Source organism: Amia ocellicauda, chromosome 4, assembly GCF_036373705.1.
Source record: "Amia ocellicauda isolate fAmiCal2 chromosome 4, fAmiCal2.hap1, whole genome shotgun sequence".
In the NCBI taxonomy this organism is placed as follows: Eukaryota; Metazoa; Chordata; class Actinopteri; order Amiiformes; family Amiidae; genus Amia; species Amia ocellicauda.
The window spans coordinates 28,291,469-28,312,373 of record NC_089853.1 but is presented as its reverse complement, the minus strand read 5'-3'; the positions used below and the strand labels follow the sequence as shown (position 1 = coordinate 28,312,373).

General features: G+C 41.2%; 2 protein-coding genes across 3 annotated transcripts in view; one reads left to right on the top strand and one right to left on the bottom strand.

Annotated features, from left to right (window-relative positions):
* The window catches only part of trip4 (thyroid hormone receptor interactor 4), a 37,019-nt gene extending 22,628 nt beyond the window's left edge, over positions 1-14,391 (bottom strand). The window contains exons 1-11 of the mRNA XM_066701729.1: positions 14,116-14,391; positions 13,418-13,593; positions 13,114-13,250; positions 12,724-12,939; positions 12,403-12,481; positions 11,878-12,007; positions 11,320-11,538; positions 10,593-10,719; positions 9,934-10,118; positions 9,231-9,355; positions 8,747-8,838 (exon numbers count right to left, since the gene is read on the bottom strand). Coding sequence (XP_066557826.1) covers positions 8,747-8,838; positions 9,231-9,355; positions 9,934-10,118; positions 10,593-10,719; positions 11,320-11,538; positions 11,878-12,007; positions 12,403-12,481; positions 12,724-12,939; positions 13,114-13,250; positions 13,418-13,593; positions 14,116-14,195 — 1,566 coding nt within the window. The 5' untranslated portion in view covers positions 14,196-14,391. The remainder of the gene's footprint in view (positions 1-8,746; positions 8,839-9,230; positions 9,356-9,933; positions 10,119-10,592; positions 10,720-11,319; positions 11,539-11,877; positions 12,008-12,402; positions 12,482-12,723; positions 12,940-13,113; positions 13,251-13,417; positions 13,594-14,115) is intronic.
* Positions 14,392-14,938: 547 nt separating this feature from the next.
* LOC136748188 (sperm axonemal maintenance protein CFAP97D1) lies at positions 14,939-20,896 on the top strand. 2 transcript variants are annotated; one of them, XM_066701727.1, is made up of 5 exons: positions 14,939-15,103; positions 17,188-17,268; positions 17,517-17,635; positions 19,647-19,830; positions 20,333-20,896. In XM_066701727.1, the coding sequence occupies exons 2-5, from the start codon at positions 17,194-17,196 to the stop codon at positions 20,447-20,449; spliced, it is 495 nt and encodes a 164-aa protein (XP_066557824.1). In that variant the 5' UTR covers positions 14,939-15,103; positions 17,188-17,193; the 3' UTR covers positions 20,450-20,896. The 2 variants fall into 2 exon arrangements, with proteins under 2 accessions (XP_066557824.1, XP_066557823.1); XM_066701726.1 differs by lacking the exon at positions 14,939-15,103 and adding an exon at positions 15,119-15,317.
* Positions 20,897-20,905: the final 9 nt, after the last annotated feature.

The following is a 20,905-nucleotide window of genomic DNA, read 5'->3' as shown; positions in this document are numbered from 1 at the left end:
CAGTATTTTCTACATTTGGAAAAAACATTTCAGCTGGCGAAGGGGAGATTGTGTCTAGCTAATCCTATTTGGGGTGTATTAAATACCGTGTCCTGGAATTGCTGTAGTGCTTAATGTGTTTTGGAGCCCTTTGCTAGAACTTTCAGTGTTTGAGAGAAAAATCTCATACACACACACACACAATCTCATATCACTTACTCACTAATTCAGTAACACACACACACTCTCACAATCACACTCAAGCAGACACACACTGAGACTCACAGTCACACACACAATCTCACTTACTTACTCAGTCAGTAACACACACACTCTCACAATCACACTCAAGCAGTCACACACAAACACATACAATCTCACTTACTCACTCAGTCAGTAACACACACACACACACACTCTCAGAATCACACTCACGCAGACACACACTGAGACTCAGTCTCACTCACTCACTCACTCACACACACACAAGGATGCTCTGTATTCCAACTGGCCCTAAACGCTGCCAAGAAAATAATGGGATCATTCTTTTCAATTTACTGGGATATTGCCAGAATGACAAGGCAATCGCTCCTGTAACATGAAATCCATGACATCCATATTAAGAGAGCTGGACAGAGGCCTGCCAGAACATTTACAGCATCAGAGCTGGAGCACATCTAAGCCCCAACAAAAGCACCCCTGGCATTAGGCGGTTTCACGGGGGGCTGGAGCTTGGAGCCCATCGCCATCTGCATGCGAGCCCAGTCCGGCCACCTATTTACTCCTCACTGCACTTGTGCCATTCAGCTGCTGTCGCCAATTAAGAGGCAGAGACAAGCAATCTCCCGAGCCGCACTGGAGCGGTAATAGGGGTGTGCGGCGGCTGGCCTGCTTGGCTGCACTCAATCTCAGTGTAATAAAAGGGATTCATTGGCAAGCCTCCTGGTTCAGAGGACTGGCTTTGGAGAAGGCCCTCCGAAGGACAAAAAAAAAAAGGGAGGGAGGTGGGGGGCGGGGGGAAGAAAAGAAATCTGTGTGTGGTGCAGAGGCTGAGCTGGAGAAATTGAAAAGGAGAACATGAAAACACCCTCTGCTGAGGAACACAAGAGGAATTCCTTCCTTTATTGTTGGGTTTGAATGCCGCAGCCTTTGGAAGTCACAGGGAGCCAGGAGGTTAATAACATCGATTTTATTCCCATTCTGTTTGAAGATAGAGAAGAAACTAGGTAAAGAAATACACCAGTTGAACACAGTACCACACAATGTCACAACCCTCATCCCACCTACTACTTGAACTCCAGCCCACCCACCCCCCCAGTTTAAATATAGAAAGTAAGATGTGATTTATTGTTTGAAAGGAAATACTGAGTACCAAATACCACCAAGCAAGGTTACACACATACGGCCCATATTTTTATGCATACGATTCACTCAAAAAACATACGACTCCTGACCTCTTCTAAGTAGAGCAGTCAAGGTCTTGAGTCAATGTGTTATCAAAGTCCTTCTTCACGATTTCGACACATGCCAAGGTGAAGAGTTGAAAACGATAACAGCTTAGAACTTTGCTTAGCCATTGGAAAGAAAAGGGGAAAAAATATATAAATGAGTTCAAGGAAACAACTGTCATTGATCTCCCTCTTGAGACGGAGACAGAGCCAGAGTGTTTGAAGAGGATCTGTTATTACAAGAGTCTGAGATGGCCAGGAAAGGAGACGGGTACAATAAAAAGGTTGAGCCTCAGCATTCACACACACTTCATTTCTGCATTGCCCATGAAGAGCTGCAGTGTTCAATGTTTATATCATGTCGAACTGGCCATGTACTTATGATGACAGGTTTCATTAAGTCATTTATTTTTGCTGTACAGTTCACACATTACACTGGCTGTGTGGAATTTGGAGTTCTGAACCATTTTTTTTTTTAATGACATCACTGCCTCAACATGCCATAGACAAATGGAAAACAAATACATTGCACAACATCACCAAAATTGGTCATTCAAAAAAAAAAAAAAAAATCATTTAAAATTGTGTTCAACATCTCATAACCTCCACTAAATAATGAGTTATTTCAAACAAAGACAAATGTACAGGAACGTAACACTAACAGGCCAGTGAGAAAAAGGTAAAGTCTATTAGAAAGCACAGACACAGCCATTGGAGTAATTATTATTATTATTCATATTCATTTTAAATTACTTTTAAACAATTTTCCATGTTTAAGGCAGTCCCAGTTGAATATTCAAATCATATTTCACAGTCAACATTAATACCGCATATATAAATGGGAACAGTGCCATTATTTCACCAATTCAGTATGACACGAACTATAAACAGAACCCTGTGAAAATGACAAGTGAATCTGAATAGCGTGACTAACCGGCACGTCATCCCAAAATCTCAAGTTGTCAATCAAGGAACTCCACCGAAACTGATCTATGATGATTAAAGTAATCAACACATCAACAACTAGGAAACTATAAAATATCACTTACTAAAAGAGGGACAGTTATAGCTAAATGACAACTGATGCAGCTGGAAGATAAATTATATATAGAATTCAGTGACACCATCTCAGACAGCACCAGTCTCAGACAACAATTGTCAATTTGTGAAGCATATCATGGATAATGTTTGAACTTCATATTACTTAATAATAATATTAAAGAACAAAACAATTCTTTTCTGTTCTAGAATTCCTCTGTTAAGCGAATCCACTATCCAGCTTCCATTCAGTATTTTTGATGTGTTCACATATCTGGATTTACCTGGACCCTCTGCCTGCTGCTCCCTGTTTAAGGCAAATGTAATCAAGTCTTATGCTGTGTGTGCTGGCAAGGACGATGCAGTGCTTGAAACCCAGTTGTTTTTTCAGTCCCACAGCCCAAGACACTTGAGCAACTGCAGGCAGTGAGCTGCTGTCTGCTGTTTTGTGAGATCTGGACTCTTGTCGCCTCATTAGTCAAAGTAACTCAGCTTGAGTGACAGCGCGGAGCCTGGCTCAGCTTCTCAATGGGATGCAATGATGTGCATGTGAGGCAACTGCTTAGGACACAGGCTCTTAAAGAAATACCATTCAGGAGATCAGTGAGAATGTCCTACTTAGTTGTTGGTGATTTTCCTCATGGAATCATGTTCTTCAACAAGTTTCCTGTTTGGTGTCAACTCTAACATAACCCCTCTGTCTGTATATATAATTTAAAAAAAAATACAGAAGTGAATTAATTCTGTATATTGATATGGCTTTAGTTTTAGTTGCAAATGTACCTCTTCCTGGCCACGTGCAGGGATAGTATTAGTTTAAAAAAACAGTGGCATGCCTCATTTAGATTTCACTTTCACTTTTTAGTTCTGCTTGGGCTCCCATTTATTTTTAACTAATCACACTGAACACACAAAAGGGGACAGGCAACAAGAGTGCAAGTGTAGAAAAGCCAAATCAAGAGCTATACTGCAAGTATGCACTATCTGTTGCTGGGAAATGGATGATATTCCGTCAGCCAAATCCGTGCCAAAGAAACACAAATGAGAATCTTTGACCTGGTGAAGCAAGACTTCCAAGACAATTTTTTTTGTTCTTTTCCTCTGTCAATAACAAAGGCTAACTGAGGCAGAACTGTACAGTTAAGGGCAGAAAAGCTGAACCCACCCAAGAGGCCGAGTCCTCCTGCGATCTGACGACTTTGCTCCTGCTGGATGATGACCCAAATAAAGGAGGTAAATGTCAGCCAGATTAAGACAGAACATTAATCCACTGCACCAGCTAAGCCATTAATAATGCAGTTACTGAACAACGCATAGTGCTGCTGCAGCTCTCCACCATGGCGTGACACTCAAATCTGCCTGGTGCAAAAATATGCCCTGTACTGCCTGAATGCGAATTGGATTTCCACCTTCCAGAAACGCACTCCCCTGACAGTAAACAGCACAATGAGGGAACACGGCACCTCCGTTAAGGACAACAATTAATAATCAGGGATGTCGAGTAATTAGTTAAATTAGGCTTAAAGGAAAATAATTTTAAGACACTGAGGGATTTGGATACAAGGATTGTTGCTGTTTACAATTTACTGACACTGACAAGTAATTTCCATTACATTTACCAGGTTTATATCCTGAACTTATTTTAAGTGCTAACTAATTCTATCGCACTCAAATCAATCTGCAAATAGTATACGTGCATGCAGTACAGATTTTTATAGACAGTGGAAATACATACAGTGACCGTATAAAACCGTGACAGCAATAAAAAAATATATAAATCTAAATAATCTAAAATAAATAAAAATCTAATAATGCAACTCTAGAAATATTCAATATTTAATGATACAAAGCAAATTAAAAAGGGAGTTGAGAAATTGTATTTCTTTGAATTTTGCAGGTACAGTAACCCTGGAATACGAATATGATGACAAAATGTAATTATCTGTATGTATTTTACTGCAAATAAACCATAGTTTTTTCAGGGCGTTGCAGCTCATGCAAATTTGACCAATTTGCCTTGGACAGCAACAGCTTACAACAAAGATTGTTTAGGCTTAATTTCAAATAAACTTCCTGGAAGCAAATCAGGAATAAAAAAGGAATCTGAAAAATCTGTTTATATTCATAGTAAATACATTGGCAATATATTTTATTAATTTATATATACAGCTCTGGAAACAATTAAGAGACCACACCAAGTTCAGAAATCAATGTTAAGTGGTCTCTTATTTTTTTCCAGAGCTGTATATATATATATATATATATACACATATATATATATATATATTTAATGTATATAATACATGTATAATATGTGTGTGTATTTATATAATATGCATCTATAGAAATAAAGAGAGAAGTAACATTGTTTTAAAAGACTATAAAAATCCATGATATGAAGGTGGCTGTTTTTAAACCTAATAAGATTTAAAGCAATTCAGTAGAATAGCTGACAGTTATCCTTATTTATTCTATGCAATTCAAGAGCTGTAGCAGAGCCGAGTTGCCATTCAATGCTGTGACCCTCCTGGCAATATTTTATACTGTGTTTCACAATCACATGCTGTCTGACCTCTCTTTGATGGCAGAAAGCCCTGTACATAAAGAGAAAGAGAGAAAAGGGGGAAGGAGAGGACAGGGGGGCTACATCCCTGTACCACACAACACAGCAAATAACCAAGCCTGCTCTCTCAGAAATTGAATACTTCACTGAGAACCCCCTGACAGGAAAACAAATTCAGAAGCTAGGACTGAAATTATGGAAAGCGGAATAAGAAACCACAGTATACATGAAAAGCTATCGGGGATTCACACAGAAAAACCAAGGGAGGGACTAAGGGAGATAGAGAGAGGGGGGGAAGAAAAAAAAAAAAAAGAAAAAAAAAAAAAAAAGCTACTGTTCCTGGCAGGAATCCAAGATCTTTCTACATCTCTCTCTCTCCCTCTGAAACAAAGGATTTTCTGCTTATAAATATCACATTACCCCAGAAGGAAACACAAACATAACAGCTGGCCATTCAACTTGGCTAACAAGGGCACTAGTAGCTTGTACTAATCCAGCCTTCAACACTGAGTTGCAGTTTTTGTTTTTTTCGTTTTGGTTTTTCTTGTCAGATGTATCCCAATTCTGCTTGTGTCCTGCGAAACTCCCCCAAAAGAGGACTAATGGTGATAAAAACACTCTAGAACAGCATGTTGCTTGCAGCTGGGGAGAAAATTAAGATCGGCTATGCTAAGATCTGTCCACCCACAAATGATTAGAATTTGAAATAAACAGGAAAAGTATTGCGGGGTGGGGGGAGAGGAAAAATCATAACAGGATGAAAGGTACAATGATGCACTGAGAGACCAAAACCGAAATTAAGTCATGTGACATGCCCAATAGAAACGTCAACCTGGTTTAAAAATGGAACAAGATACGATTAAAGATATTTAAGAGAATACAGAAGCTTTTTTAAGCGTTGAACAAAAACTAGGAAACATTGCAGCAATGATTTGAGTACAGGCTTCTGACAAGTGTGACCTGCCACACGCAACCCTGGGTAAAAGCAACGGTGGTAGGCTAAACAGACCCCATTTCAGGAGGAACATATTTCCAGGACAGAAGGCAGGAGGCATTTCTTTCCAGGGTGAAAGAATGGTGAGTTTATGAAACATATTGTCAAAGCATCTTTAGGACGCTGATTTACAAGCATATTATGCCTGAGAAGATCTTGGATCAATAACCTTCTTTAAACTTGATAAGAATGATGTGTTGTTTGCCCTCCTCTCTAGTGTGACCTTTCTGGGTTTATTTATTTGTTTATTTATTTATTACAGTCAGGGCAAAAAGCCTGCACACACTTTGCGGAAGAAGGCATGTTTATTTTGGTGCTTTTCAAAAATCGCAAAACAGAGTTACATGACTTGTACGCAATTCATATTCAGTTGCCACCATGCAAAGGTGATATATAAAAACAAGCGACCGAACTGACAGATGGAGAAGGAAGTTTCGATTAATGCCTTTTGCTGTTTTAAGGGTATCCTCCTGGTAAAACTGATCTTGGTCTGGGAGTGGAGACTTTTTTGGCACACAATCCCAAGTGCGGTCCCACACCAGCCTCCATATATCTCTTTGATGTGAACTCGTGTTGTCGTTTCGGAAGCAGCAGAGCGCGGCTCGGGTGGGGTTGCCCCTGATGTGTGAAGTCACATGGCTGCGTGAGGGGACCCTGCTGGCAGCCTCCTCTCTGGCAGGCAGGTCTTGTATCTTCATTTCTGAGGAGGCTGGATAATGGAGCTTCCTCATTAATCTGGGAAGGGTATTTGGATCAATAACCCTGCGAGCTTTAATAAGAGCTGCTGGATTGTTAAAGTCGACAAAAACAGATGGGAAATCAGTCGTGTCTGAAGCTCTTGCATCCAACTTCCCCCCAACTCCTCCTCCCCCAATGCCCATGCTGTGCTGCTGTTCATTAGATCAGAGCAGGTTATCTTTGAGCAGGGGGCTGCCGCCTTCACACACCAGCTCAGGGGCCAGTGCACAATTTACTGAGTTACTGCCAACGCTGTAAATCTTCATCCCGGGTGGACTGTAAGCGGGGTGATGGATTGTGCAATGAAAGAGCAGCAGACACGTACGCCTTTTCCTGGGGAACAGCCACGGCTGCTGCAAACTGCACAACTAGACTCATTTTCATGAAGAGACAGCTACAGGAAAGAGGTATCTGCACTCAAGGAGGTTTTCATTGTGTGCTGTTTTTGTGTGTGTTTTTTTCCCCTCCTCCCTCCATTGAAGACAGAATTTGGCAGCAAAAGTATAGGATGAAATAAATCATACGCCCATCTCAACAACTCGATTTGATAAAGCATCAATAAACAAACAAATAAATAAACATATACCTACGTGCATAAAGGAAACTGGTACTAATTCACAAAGAAAGGATCACTAGAGCGATGCGTTAAGGAAGCATGTGAGTCTAAGAGGCCTGTGTGGAATTATCTGAACAGGTGGTGCAGCATGTTCAAAATGTCACCATACATATGGATGTGCATACGGTTTGTATTGTTTAGTACCATCTGTATTATCTAATGCCACAGGACCAGGCAAACAAACAGTTTATGAACCACAGTGGAATAGGAAGTCCCAGCCTTAGGTCCAGCCTAATATTTTACGATGCAGCCGGGATGGGAACATCAAAAGCTCATTATCTCAATGTGCACCATTTACTGAACACCCTAGTCTTTATTTTATGACAATCGACTCCTCATTCATAATCATATGTTTCTGACATCAGTGTACTGCCCTTTGATCTCCACTGGAGTGGAGAGCTGAGCAGCTGCCCGAACCCTGCTTTTCATTACCATTCCTGTTCATCTGCACCAAAAAGATCAGTACAGGTGCCTCCCTGTAAAACCAGCATCTCCCTTTTCACTTAAAAGCCCTCATCTCGTCTGATGGAAGAGAAAAAATGTGCAATTTACACGGCTGCCTTTTATTCCCCTCTTGTTTGAAGGGGCCATAAAAGTGGACTCAGAAAAAAACAATTTTCAAAGTGGGCTCGGAAACATAGGAGGTCTACAGAGATTGGGGTTCTGTATCTATTGACTGGTGAGCCACCAAGGCATTTTAACTGGATGAAAGGAAAAGATTAAAGAAGCTTCAATGCAACCTTGGACATCATTGATTTATAATTAATCAGGAGCCGCACTGTACTAAGCATCGCAGTCTCCAGTGCTTTCAGAATTGATCAACATCATCTTAGGGCTCCGCAAATTAATACTCACTTGTCATGCATGAAATTAATATGAAAAAAAAAATGGAAACATTTGAGGCCTGTTTGAATGTCATAGGTTTTTAAGTCAGAGCAGACCAGAGGATATAAATAGCAGGCCACCTCCTGGTTACAAAACCATGGTGCACTGCGCCCTCTGTTGGCGAGAAGTAAAGCTCTGTGAAATGAGAAAAACTGGCACATTGGTAAAAACTGACTGTTCCATTAAAATAGTTCTGTCGTTTTTGAAAATTAAAGGTATTTTTCTCATTTCACCAATCCAAAAGGGCCATAAAACATATTCAGGAGGATAATGCATATTTTCTTTTGCCTTGTCTTTAAAAAGTAAATGACTAACAAAAGCCTGCATTTCCTCCAAAACAGCACAGTTGAGAGGAAATAAGAAAAAAAAAGCCAGGCCACATATATTAACCACATTAAACAGAACTGATAATCTGATTGAAAACAGATGGGTTGTCTCTTGTTAGAAAATAAGTTGTGTTTGCACAGTGCAGCGGCTGTACTGACCTGCTCTTGAAACTGCTCCTGGGAGAGACAGTCAATCACATTCACACACCCCAGCAGACATCCTGTGGGGTATTCCTTGGGAAAATCAGGGGCTAGAAGGAAACATGAATGGTTAATCTGCTGTACAGGCCAAGAAATCACATGACAAGAAAAATTGTTTGGCAAACAATTGCCTATACACATCTGTCCTCCCTTCTACCAGTATTATCTGTTGGAGGATATGTTGAAGTTTCTTTCCCCAAATATTTAGATGTTACAGTGACAGAAGAATTTTACCTATATTATCAACATTCCAGTTAACTTACTGGATTTGTTCAATATTTTTTGTAATATATAAATCCCACAGTAACCATTGACTGCTGTTTCCTGTTTAGATATCTGCCACCTACACATTCCCTAAAAAATTAAATAAATACAGCTTCAGAAAGTCCTTGTCAAAGCTGGAGGCTAGGAAGTGTGGTCTTATTTGGTCATCAGTACTTGCCTGTTCTGTAGAGGTTCCGGTACATGGCTTCCACCTGGGCTATCTCCTGTGGAGTGGGCCTCTTGGCGGCAGCCGCGATCCACAGACGGCCTCTATGTGAGGTGTACCACGTCCTTCCCTCCACCCTGCAATGAGTCACAGAGCCTCAGAGTCAAGTGCTGACCTGGCCGCCACCAAACCCAGCACACAGTGCAATGTGTCACACATTCATAAAACGATATATGCACAAATTATATAGGAAATACCACTTTTTCCCCACAAAGAGCAGCATTTACCATTAAAATAAGATCACCCCCTGAACTCCATTAAAACAGATGTTCAAACAAATGTGTTAAGTGCAGTGTTTTGAACACCCCCTGGATTTCCTTGTTCTGCTTTGTGACCCATGAAGTCGAGCACTCACATGATACAGTAGATAACTTCAGGAACCACAAGCGTAACTGACCATCAGTGCTAAACTGGGACGCATTTCATCGCCAAGGCTACCAAAATGATACTACAGGGCACATAACTTAAAGTTTAACAGATTTAGTCATATTCTTACACAAGAATAATATGGATTTTTTCAATTATGCATCAATGCTACATTAACACATTACATTACTCGGTTTAAATCATACAGAACAGACACTTGTTGGTTGGAAGGGTTTTTATGTCTTCATGTCCATAGTGCCCATTCAGACAGTAAAAGGAAGGAAGTTACCTCTTGATGCCCAAGACAAGCAGAGAGGCCCAAGGCTGGTGCATGCTGAGACAGTAGCCCCCGTCAGCGATCTCCTGCAGCTCCCGGTCTTGGATCCTGAGGCGGGCACGCTCAGTGTCTGGTCCGGTCACACTGCCCTTCTCCTGGGTTTTTCTATGGGCTTCCGAACTGCCAACATCCACCCACTGCAACACAACAGAGCCACACACTGTAGCTTAGCCCCAATACCTGCAGGTCAGGCTGCTACGGGTCAATAACCACTTGAAATGGCCAGGCATTATATATTCAGTGTAGTCTTGACACTTTTCAAAACTAGGAACCATAAACTTGTGTTTCTATGTGTGCGTGTGTGTGTTTAGAGCAAGTTGCCATTAAATCATACCAATCACAGGTTAGAACTGCATGAAAACTTTGAGCCACCCGCAATCATAAATTCCTGTTTTGCTGTTGATGTTTGACATATTTCTTGGTTTTACTCAAAGAAAACCTGCTATAAAATATCAGGTTTTGCAATATGAAAATAGTTGGTGGGTTTAAAATTTCACATAAACCTCAATTTGTACACACCATTAAAATAGAAACAAATGCAAGAGCAAATTAAAATAGAATAAACATCTATCTGGGATCACTGGCTTCTCAAACATTGCACTTCCACATACCAGTGGCGCTGCCTGGTCGATGTTGGGGTTCACCAGCTCTCTCAGGTGCTGTCGACTGCTGGGATCAGTCTGCCGAGGGCTCTTAGTCAGGGACCCTGTGTTGAGGGCCTGAATGGTCTCATCAAACCTGCAAGACATAACTCTCTTTGAAACAGAGACTCAGAGATTCAGGAAGAATCAAGGGGGCGGGGGGAGAAAATACACATTCATCCCTTAGATTTTAACTCCCCTTCCCTGCAATAGAATCATCAGATACAGCTTGACCATTTTCTGTCCCTCCATCCCATCACTCACAAAGACAGATCCGCGCACCGTAAAAGGAAACGAAAAAAAAAAGATTAAACGATAATCCATTATTGTGGCTGGAAAGAAATAACCCTGTTGCAAAAGATACAAGACATGGAGATATTCCACTGGAAGACGGCATATTGTACAATAAAGCTGGAAAATATCATCCTCATCAGTAAATGCAGTAAACGAGACTTAGGCCTGAATTTGATAAACCCTTCAACCAACCCGCCTATCACAAATTACAGTACTTAATGAGATTCCATTGGGTGGCAGGGAAAGGTCTCTGGCACGTGACATCAGGTTCTGAGTTGGCACTTTGTAACTGGGATAGGGGCCCATCTTGATTGAATCGAGGTCTTCATTTATCCTGGCTGTTACTGGCCGTATTACACAGTTTGGGGCCCCCGCAGCAGCTTCAGGCCTTGTATCATCTTACTTGACGTAGTACTGGTTCATGTTCTCGGCCCCCTCCTCCAGCACTTTTCTCCCGGTGAAGTCCAGCGTGATCTTCCTGCTGATGCGGGAGGCGTAGCGCAGATCCCTCAGCTGCTCCTCGCGGCGCCGCAGGGCCTCTCGCTCTGCCTTTGACAGCCACTGGTTGGAGTCGGTGGAGAAGTAGTCAGACTCATCATCGATGACCTGCGTCCGACGCACACTGAGGGCAAACAAGAGGTCATCAACATCCTGGACTCATTATCCATATTTTTTAACATCTAGTACTTTATGACTAGGCTGCGTTTTTTTGTGCCAAGATATCAATAGATCTGTTTCATCATAGTGACGAAACTTGAAGTTTTGACTGAAATGCAGATTAGTCACTTGATGTTCTAATTTACTTGTCAATCTGCCCAAAATACACCCCCTACTTGACAAAACAAAAAAGTTTCTTCCGTTGACATACTTAGGTAATCACACAGTTGTCATAATCCTAAAAAGTTATTTCGAATTTTTTCATGTAAAAATAAAAGAGAAAGATTAAAGAGAGCCGAGAGACCTGTTCTTGTCATACTCCAGGAGTTTCTCCTTGTGCTGGATGGCTTTCTCCAGGCCAACCTTCATCTTGGCCTCCTTGTGGGGCAGAAAGTCCTTCTCCGAGTCCTCACCCTGGCCAGTCCTGTCTGATCCTGCCACATAAAGCACTGATGTCAACACAGGCAGGCTACTATAATAAGTTACCTTAGCTTCTTTGCTTATGGGTTAATTGGTAGCAATAAAGGCCACTATCCAGCTGAAAATATGTTCTCAGCTTAACCTATATAGTCATACAGCCAATTGACATCAATTAACACTACCTTAGAAACACCATCAAGCAAAAATAATTAAATGTTTGTGTTCCAGTTTTATACATTCCTTTGATATATTTTTTGGGGCGGTTGGGAAACACTTTTTAATACAATTGCAGGATTTAATTGCCAGAATCCAGCAAACTGCCCTATAAACAACACGTGATTTAAAAGTTTGGCCATAATAATGACTGTGAATCAAATATTAAAGTAACAGGTTTTTTATATTTGCTCACCTGCCATGAGTTTCTTCAGAAGCTTCTGACTTTTGTTCGAGTCTCGCTGGAGGATCTCCTGCTCTTCCCTTGTACAAACCTGCCAAATAAAACATTTCCCAAATATAAAGAAAGGACTTTAACTGGTAACGTTCTCTAACACAGCACTTACAAGCTTACCCCTCGTGTTCATGCCCAAGAAATTAGAACATTTGTAATCAGATGTTTAATGTTCAAGCCCAGTGTGTCAACAAGGATCTAGACTAGACTGTTAGAGGAGTGTAGACTGAGTGATACAGCTGGAAGGAAAATATGCTGCCGGTCTTTCTCAGACAAACTCACCAGGGTGCCACAGAAGAGGCACGGCCCAGAACCCTCCTGTTCACAGACGATGCGGCCGCAGGTCAGGCAGTTATTGATGAGTGTGTGTTTCTGCGCCAGGCAATCGCAGGGGTGGCGGCCAGGCAGCAGGACAGCTAGCCGATCCTGGCCTTCCTTGGCATACAGGCTCACAAACTTCTTCTTCTTCACAGAGGACAAGCTGCTGCTTTCCTGCGCCTTCAACAGAATGACAAAACACCGTCAAGCCCCAGCAGGGCATTTTAGCCCCAAGGTTGAGTCTATTGTTATAAACCTGTATCTACATTATGTGCAATTAGGATGCTGCCTGCACACCATGGTGGCACTGAGAGAGTTACACACACAGGCAATACTCATCCACACACCACTCACCTTTAACAAGTCTATGGGAGTCTTAACCTCCTCTGGTTCGGGCTCTTGTTCAGAGACGGTCAACACCTCCTGTTTGTTCCTCCCTTTCCGCTTGGATTTCTTCAAAGAGTCCAACCCCTTGGACAAATCGGGAATTTCTGTATAAAATAAAATAAAACTGAATGAACAAAAACAAATTGCGCTCAATGAAAATTGTCAGAACAAGCTGAACAATTGGGATTATTTCCTGTTTAACATTTGTGGGTTTATTGGTCATCTCCTCCCATGCAGCTCAGTCGAAGTAATCCATGAGTCTGTTCCCTACCTGCCACGGTCTCCTTTTTCCAGACCGGGTGGACATTGTCCAGGGCAGGCTGCCGGGCCCTGTGCCACCTGTCCAACAGCTCGTCAATGAACTGCCGCTTCTTCCCATCTGTCCCCTGGACCAGGTCTCCGACATACTCCACAATCTCCTCTGGGTTGTCTATGGAAAGGATGTACCTGCCCAGAAAATACACACTATTAAAAAAACTAATGTTGACTTGGAAACGAGCCTTTTCTAATATACTTAAAATTTGTTTTGTATGAGGGGGAAAAATAGTGTACATAAACATACATAATGTAGCCTTTATGCAATAACACTTGTACTTATCTGTGAAATGAAATCATTATAGCAAAATGTATTGTATCATAATGAGGTCGGTTTTCGTATGCTTGTATAATACATGTCCCGAAAAGATTTGTATTTAACAAAGTTAAGGCGGTGTACCTGCTTGCAGATACATAATCCTGTGTGTTAAGGAATATATATATATATATATATATATATATATATATATATACACACACACACACACTTTTACCTTTATAATCTTAGCTCGCTGTCTTAAAATGTTATTAAAGTGTCGCACATTAAGCCATTTCGACAACTATTCCACTCCATATACTGCCATTACAATAAAATCATAATTTAGCCTATGCTTTTGAAATATTCACAACGGCCAAATTACACTCATTACTTACTGTACTATATCGTCACTGGCTTCCAAACCAAATTTGTGGTTCAGTTGATCCACACACCAACGAAGCAGCGAGTCTGACATCACTGAGCTCTTATTGTACGGAAATAAATGTATTGAAACAGCACATATGTGAAGACTGTATATCTGTCAACAGCTATCTTTAATTGTACCGGATTGACGGCGCCTGTACAGTGAAAATAATAATAATACAGTGATTACGATGCAGAGGCCGGATGGCATTCTGGGTGCGCACTGTTCCGTTGCATTTACGGTCCCCAGAAACACTGCGCCGGCGCATTGGTTCCTACACACGTCAAACACACCCGCATATGTGGAAATATAATACAATATTTCCATGCATATCAACGCTTGTTTGTAGAAACATTAAACAATATGATGTTGATGATGGCGATGATTATTGGTCACAGTTAATTACACATGCATTTGTAAATAAAAGCATACATTTATAAACACACACACACACACACAATTGGGTAAATATTTATTCAATCTTCAGGTAGCAACCTCTGAACATGGCTATGACAAACTATATATGGAATGGATGGTATCTTTTCAAAATTCAGTTTTCCAAAGACTATTTCTGCAGTCCAGTTCTAAAACTATTAATTTTCCATGTACACATACACTGTTGTCCCTGAACATAAGTCATTAGTCAGTAATAATTTATTGACACTTGATCTCTCAACAATAGAAACAGTAGTAAGGCAGAGGCAGCACCATGACTACAGTGTCTTCATCACAGGACAGGACTCGGGAAGCTTTGGGAAGTCGGCCACCCTGTCAGACCTCCCACTGAGAGGCCAGAAGGGTCCTGTTAGTGCCCCCAACTGAGTCATCTTATTTCACTGACATTTGGAGTGTGAATCTCCATTTACAAACCTGACCATTTGTTCTTTTCAGTGTCCTGGACAAGGTGTAGTGTAGGACCCAGGGCAGAGAGTGGGAACCCATATGGTCAGTGGGTTCAGGTGAGTTGTGCACTTCACAGCACACACAGAGCGCCTCCCCGCACAGAGAGCTAGCAGTCAGACTCTGTAGAGCACACACACACACACACACAGACACACACAGACACACACAGACACAGACATGCACAGAGCATACCAGCCACTTGTGCCTTCAACCAACAAGTATCTCCAGAAGAAATGGGACCAAGCCAGGTTTGAGGAGCACAGAAGCAAGGTAAGTAGGGGACAGTAAGATGTAGTATTAACTGGAATGGATACAATTTGCAGTTCTAATTGATCTGGCTAAATACATTGTATTAAATGCTCTACTTCAGCACATACGAAGGCACAGGTTAAAATGTTTGTTGGATGAAAATTAAAAAATGTTTAAAGGACAAATTAGTATTGTTTCTGTACAGACTATTAGACAAATTTACAAGAGAAGTCTGTGTTGAGACGTGATGAAAGTACTTTGTATTTATGGTTGTTAAACAGAATGAACAACAGTGTATTGGTGTTAAATACTGATGTAGGGTCAGTGTGTTAAGCCCTGTGTGTATCTTGGAACAAACACTGGGAAAGAGTAAGGATTATTTTCTCTGTATTGAGAAAAAACTGTGCTCCAGTTTGGCTTGCCTTGAGTTATGTTCCACAACACCAGTCAAACACAAAGAGGCAAGGACGCACTGTTCACAGCGCAACACAAACTGTGCTGTGGCCAGTTGGTACTCATTCAGTTGAGAATATCTGTTTGGGTTTGGTTTTACATTTTGAAGATAAGTTAAATGCTTAGAAAGTTAAGATTGTGTGGGAAAAACACTCCTGACACTGCTCAAGCTATGCCATGTCTATGCATTTATTATCATTTAAAAAATGAAATAAAAAAGAAACAGCCCATCTACATAAAAATGGTTACTTAATGCCATGCATTATTTTCATTAATTAAGATTTCAGGTCTATATTCTATTTCAGAATATGAATGCAGGATTAAAACTACAGATTTATTACACTCTATAACTACTATAATCTCCAGTATGTATTTTTGATGTTCCTGCTGAGATAATTATACCCTGTTCTAAATGTTGATTCTGATTTATTTGACCATTTAATTTTTTCTTAAGTTTTCACTGGGATGAGAGACAGTGAGTCACTTTACATGTCATTTCTTCAGAGAGGCTCCGTGACCCAAACTTCATAAAACCTTTACAACCTGTCACTAGTCATGCCTCTATGAAAGCAGATCCATCCTAGAAACTAAAGTAAACTAATTCACCAACATTAAGCGTGTGTCATGCAATACATTGGGGAAATCCAGGCAGGCTGTTCTTTTCAGGAGCAGTATTTCTCTTCAAGGTAATACAATACTGAGTGACACAATAGCAGTGGTGACTGTTCTGTCATACAGTGGTGGTTCTAGACCATTTCAGCTGGGGGGGGGGCTGGCTGGGGCCAGTTGTAATATTAGAGGGGCCATCAATTTCTCCGCGGTGCTGGAGTAGGGGGGTGTTTTGTCCACTATGCTAGCCGGGGGGCGGGGTGACAGTGTTTTGTCTGCAGTGCTAGTTAGGGGGGCCATAGTGGGGGCCAATTTTGCTGTCACAGGGGCACTGCCCCCCCTGGCCCCCCCTCAGAAACGCCCCTGCTGTCATAGCTCCTACGTTTCCCCTGTCCCTTGTCTATGGCATCCTCCCCCTGACATACTGAGGGAATTGCAGGCAACCAAACCCTTCACAGCCTGATTCAACATTTGCACACCCCCAGGAAAGGACCTTTTTATTAGCAAACTTCTTCAAAAGACTGCTATAATTTATTTCAAAGCAACCTCCATTTCAAATCTATTTCTATCAACAATTTGCTTGCACATATTTTGATGTCAACAATTACATTTTTATATCAGAAATTAAATTGCTGATATCAAGAATTTAATTGTTGATATCACTAATTTGACGATTAAAAAATGGCTTGCCATACAGGATACTACATATATTAACATGATACACCACACAGAAGTGGAAGTGTTGCTACATATATTTAGCCATTATTCTTGTAACTTTGCCTGGCATTGATATACAACAGCAGACCTGATAACTGCAGTGTTTCTACAGGTGCATATGGCCAGGCCAATGGTGGATACCAAAGGCTTTCAAAAACCTGCTCACCTACAACTGAATATGAAAAAATTACAGGTCAGTGCGTCTTCACAGTATGGCACAATGTAGCATTTCCTCATGGCATATATATCATCATCTGTATATTTGTATTGCACTCCTGTGGTGAAAAGAATTACAAATGTAAATATAAGTATTTTTATGTATTTCTACCCAGCATGTTCTAAGTAGCAAAAAACAAACACAGGGCTCACAAGTAAATAAGGAAAAACAATTAAATGAAATGGACTATTCTAGATATTGACATCTTTCTCTCTCTCAAAAAGCTGCAAGAAGAGAGACTGGCCACCATTGAGAGAGACAATCTGATCCTGTCAACCAAACTGTCCGATATCATGAGATCAAAGGGCCAAGTTGACCACAGGAACAATTATCCAGAGAGAAGGTGAGGGTCAGTGATTGTTTTTGTAACAGTTTATCATTCTGTGAAGTCTGGCAGCCCTATAGATACTAGATATGCCTTGTACTTAACTGTATTCTTGCACTTTGTATTGCACTTATGTTGTAAGTCGTCCTGGATAAGGGTGTCTGTCAAGAATAAAAATAATAATAATAATACACAGCACTAGATATATAACTGCCATTTAATAAGGCATTTCCCACCTGTGTTGAGCAAGTATTCCTAGTCATGTGTTTTTTTATAGCTGCCAACACATGCTGGAGAAAAAAAAATTAGAAAGAACTCACCCTTCTGCCTCTTTAATTAAGACCTCATTAACCCTGTATTTCTGGAAGGAAAACCTGAACAAACCAGACTGCCTATCCATTAGAACTCCCATCTGTTATGTGCTGGCATTTACGTTCTCAGATCATATTTAATGACTACATATGGCATCCTGAAAGCCTGCACAGCACAAAAGGCAGGCTTTCTGCACTTTAAACGTGACTTGTTTTAAATAAGCTGCAGAACAATGAGAGCCCCCACGCCCAGACGGTTTGTGTTTTAGATGTGTAACTATAGTCAAAGCTTATGTGCATGTTTTCAAAAATACGGCTCTATAATTCAATAGACAGGCACCCAGAGGAGTCTCGGATGTCTGACATTAGAATCTAAAGGCAGCATGTCCTTGCAAGATTTGATCATGATCTGCAGCAATGAGAGGCAAGATCTAATCATTTACAGTGTGCTTCAGGTCAGGGGAAACCTGCCTGCACATTCGGTATCTGCTTTTATTGAGTTCCCTTCTGTTGCCCTTGCCTGACCACAGCCAATCACTAACAACACTCCATGAAATCATTCATCTCCCTTACGTGTCTGCTCTTGAATTTAAAATACCACACTCAGACCTCGCATAATTACAGAAGTCATTGCGTGCAAGATTATGCCTGAGCAATTGCTCTTGATTGAGGATGTCTCACCCCCAGATTCCTCTTTAAAACCAACCAATCATGCACAACCAAACTCTTCGTGACTGACCAATGGTAGTGCCTACAAAACACTCCTCCTTAGCAACAGGTAACCCAATGAGCTTTGACTTATTAGATTCGGCGCACTCATTTGTCACCAGGCAGCGTGATGCAGGGAGGCAATGCAGAGAGAGCACGGACAATGATTAAACCTTTTATCATTGTCACTGAGGGATTAGACTTGTCCAAGAAATGCATTCCCAAGAACTTCACTTTAAAAAATTCTAATTAGATTTTAAAGAATGATGGTTGCTTACAACTCTACTGGAAAATAAGAAAAAACAATCAGCCTGTACAAAATTTGTCTTTTTAAAAGGTAGATGGCAAAAGGCATCTATTGCAGTAGAAACTCTAACCCAATTACTATTTAAGATGGACTGCTAGCAGAGTTGTGTGCTGTGAAGATATGGTAGTGAGAGCTGAACTAAATTTGCTATACACATGGTAACATCCATACAAATGATTTTTAATTGACATTATCAGCCATTCTTAGCACTACAGTAATTCCGGGATTTAAGGTCTAATTTATTGCACAAACAAAGGGTCATGCATGATCCTGCAGAGTGCTAATTGCATACTAATGTACCATAATCTCCTTCCCCACACCCTAAACAAAAGCAGTTTCAGAAAAAGACTCAACTAGTAATTTACAGGGGGAACAAATTAATTAGTGTTCATCCACTGGCACAGCTATGTGACACAAACACACACTTCAGCATGCTATTTCCTCCTCCTTGGATGTGAGGGCTTTCACAAGCTTATGTGAATGCCGATGTTGGATATAGCTAGCAGATCAAATAAAACTGAAAAACACTTGAAGACATGCATAAAATAGGGAGAAAAAAACCATCTCTTTAATGTTGGAGATTGTAGATTTACCAGTCCCTAAAACAATAAAACATCTCAGCACTCAGCCCTTTAGTAAGGGCGTCTGCCAATAAATACAAATAATATATAATAATAAAAGGAGTTTTCTGCATGGGGCCCAGCCTGAACGTGGAGAAGAGGCATCTGGAGCTGCTGCTGGTGACGCGGGAGAACCAGGCCATCCTGGAGCGCATCGAGGCACAGGAATCCGACTACCGGCGGCAGCACTGGGAGGAGGACTGGGCGAGGACCGAGCGCCTGCGGGATGACATCGCCCGCTACCCCCGTGGAGTCACCAACCAGCAGGTACCCCCCACCCCCACTCATCATGCACTGCAGTGAAGGAAAGCCCACAATACCCTTAAGGTATCAGTGCAGTACTCTGCCTGCAATTAGGTAGCAAGTCTCACCTTGACTGTCTCGAAGACATTGTCAAAGGACATCATGCACTGAAATCTTGTTAGTTCTGCAGCTTTTCACCAGTGATGAGATTAGCCAAATTTAAATATCCATGATGTATCTGTGCCAAAAATACTAATCCACTATTTGTTTCATGCTGCTACCAACTAACTTGAAATAGGCACTACTATGCACTACTACACTGCATCAGTTCCTGTCAGCAGGAAACTATTTACAGGCAGCTTTTGCATTTGTATATAAAATACCAATTTGTACAACTCTGCAAGACTACTACTGCTTGTGAGAATGCCATTAACCATTGGAACCACCACAAGAATGTTATTATAAACTTTATTATAAACGCTTAACGAAACTGAAACCCTGCCCCCTCACCCCATCCCCCTTTCAGAAAAACAAAAGGAGAGTCAAGTTTCACGGCAGCGAGAAAGACATCTTCAGCAAAGCATCTGGCCACAGTGAGGAGTCCACAGGAACCAGCAGTCTGCATGAACACACTGAACAATAAGCCACTCGGAAACAATCACACTCCTTGTGTGGTGAAGTGAAGGGACCCCAGCAACGAAATGTGAATCCTTCAACAATGCAAGGTCACCTACTGTCAAACATTGATCACTAATTATTTTATAAGCCTCTGAATCAGCACAAAAACTGGGAAATGCATGTGTCCAGTTATGTGTTGTATGAAGAGCTTGGGTGGAATGAGAAGCCAAAAACACGCCCCGTGTCAATAATTAATATGCAGGTCAAACATGACACACCAAGGCATCTTTAGGACAAGTCTTGCTTCCTCACTCTGAACAGTGACATGTATTGCACATTGCATTGTGCACCACCCAAATCTCAGAAACAGCCTCGCTTTCAGATGCAAAAGTTACATAAATTGTAAACTACCCTTGTTTTTTTTGTTTGACACAATGTCATTTGGTGAAATGCAATAAAATCTGCAATATCATCTGAATTA

What these genes read in the sequence shown, in the direction of transcription:
- LOC136748188 (XM_066701726.1), top strand. Translation starts at nt 15,225, where the DNA reads ATGCACAGAGCATACCAGCCACTTGTGCCTTCAACCAACAAGTATCTC. An exon ending in TGAATATGAAAAAATTACAG is followed by an intron (nt 17,269 to 17,516) that starts GTCAGTGCGTCT and finishes TCTCTCAAAAAG; the next exon opens with CTGCAAGAAGAGAGACTGGC. An exon ending in AACAATTATCCAGAGAGAAG is followed by an intron (nt 17,636 to 19,646) that starts GTGAGGGTCAGT and finishes CATGGGGCCCAG; the next exon opens with CCTGAACGTGGAGAAGAGGC.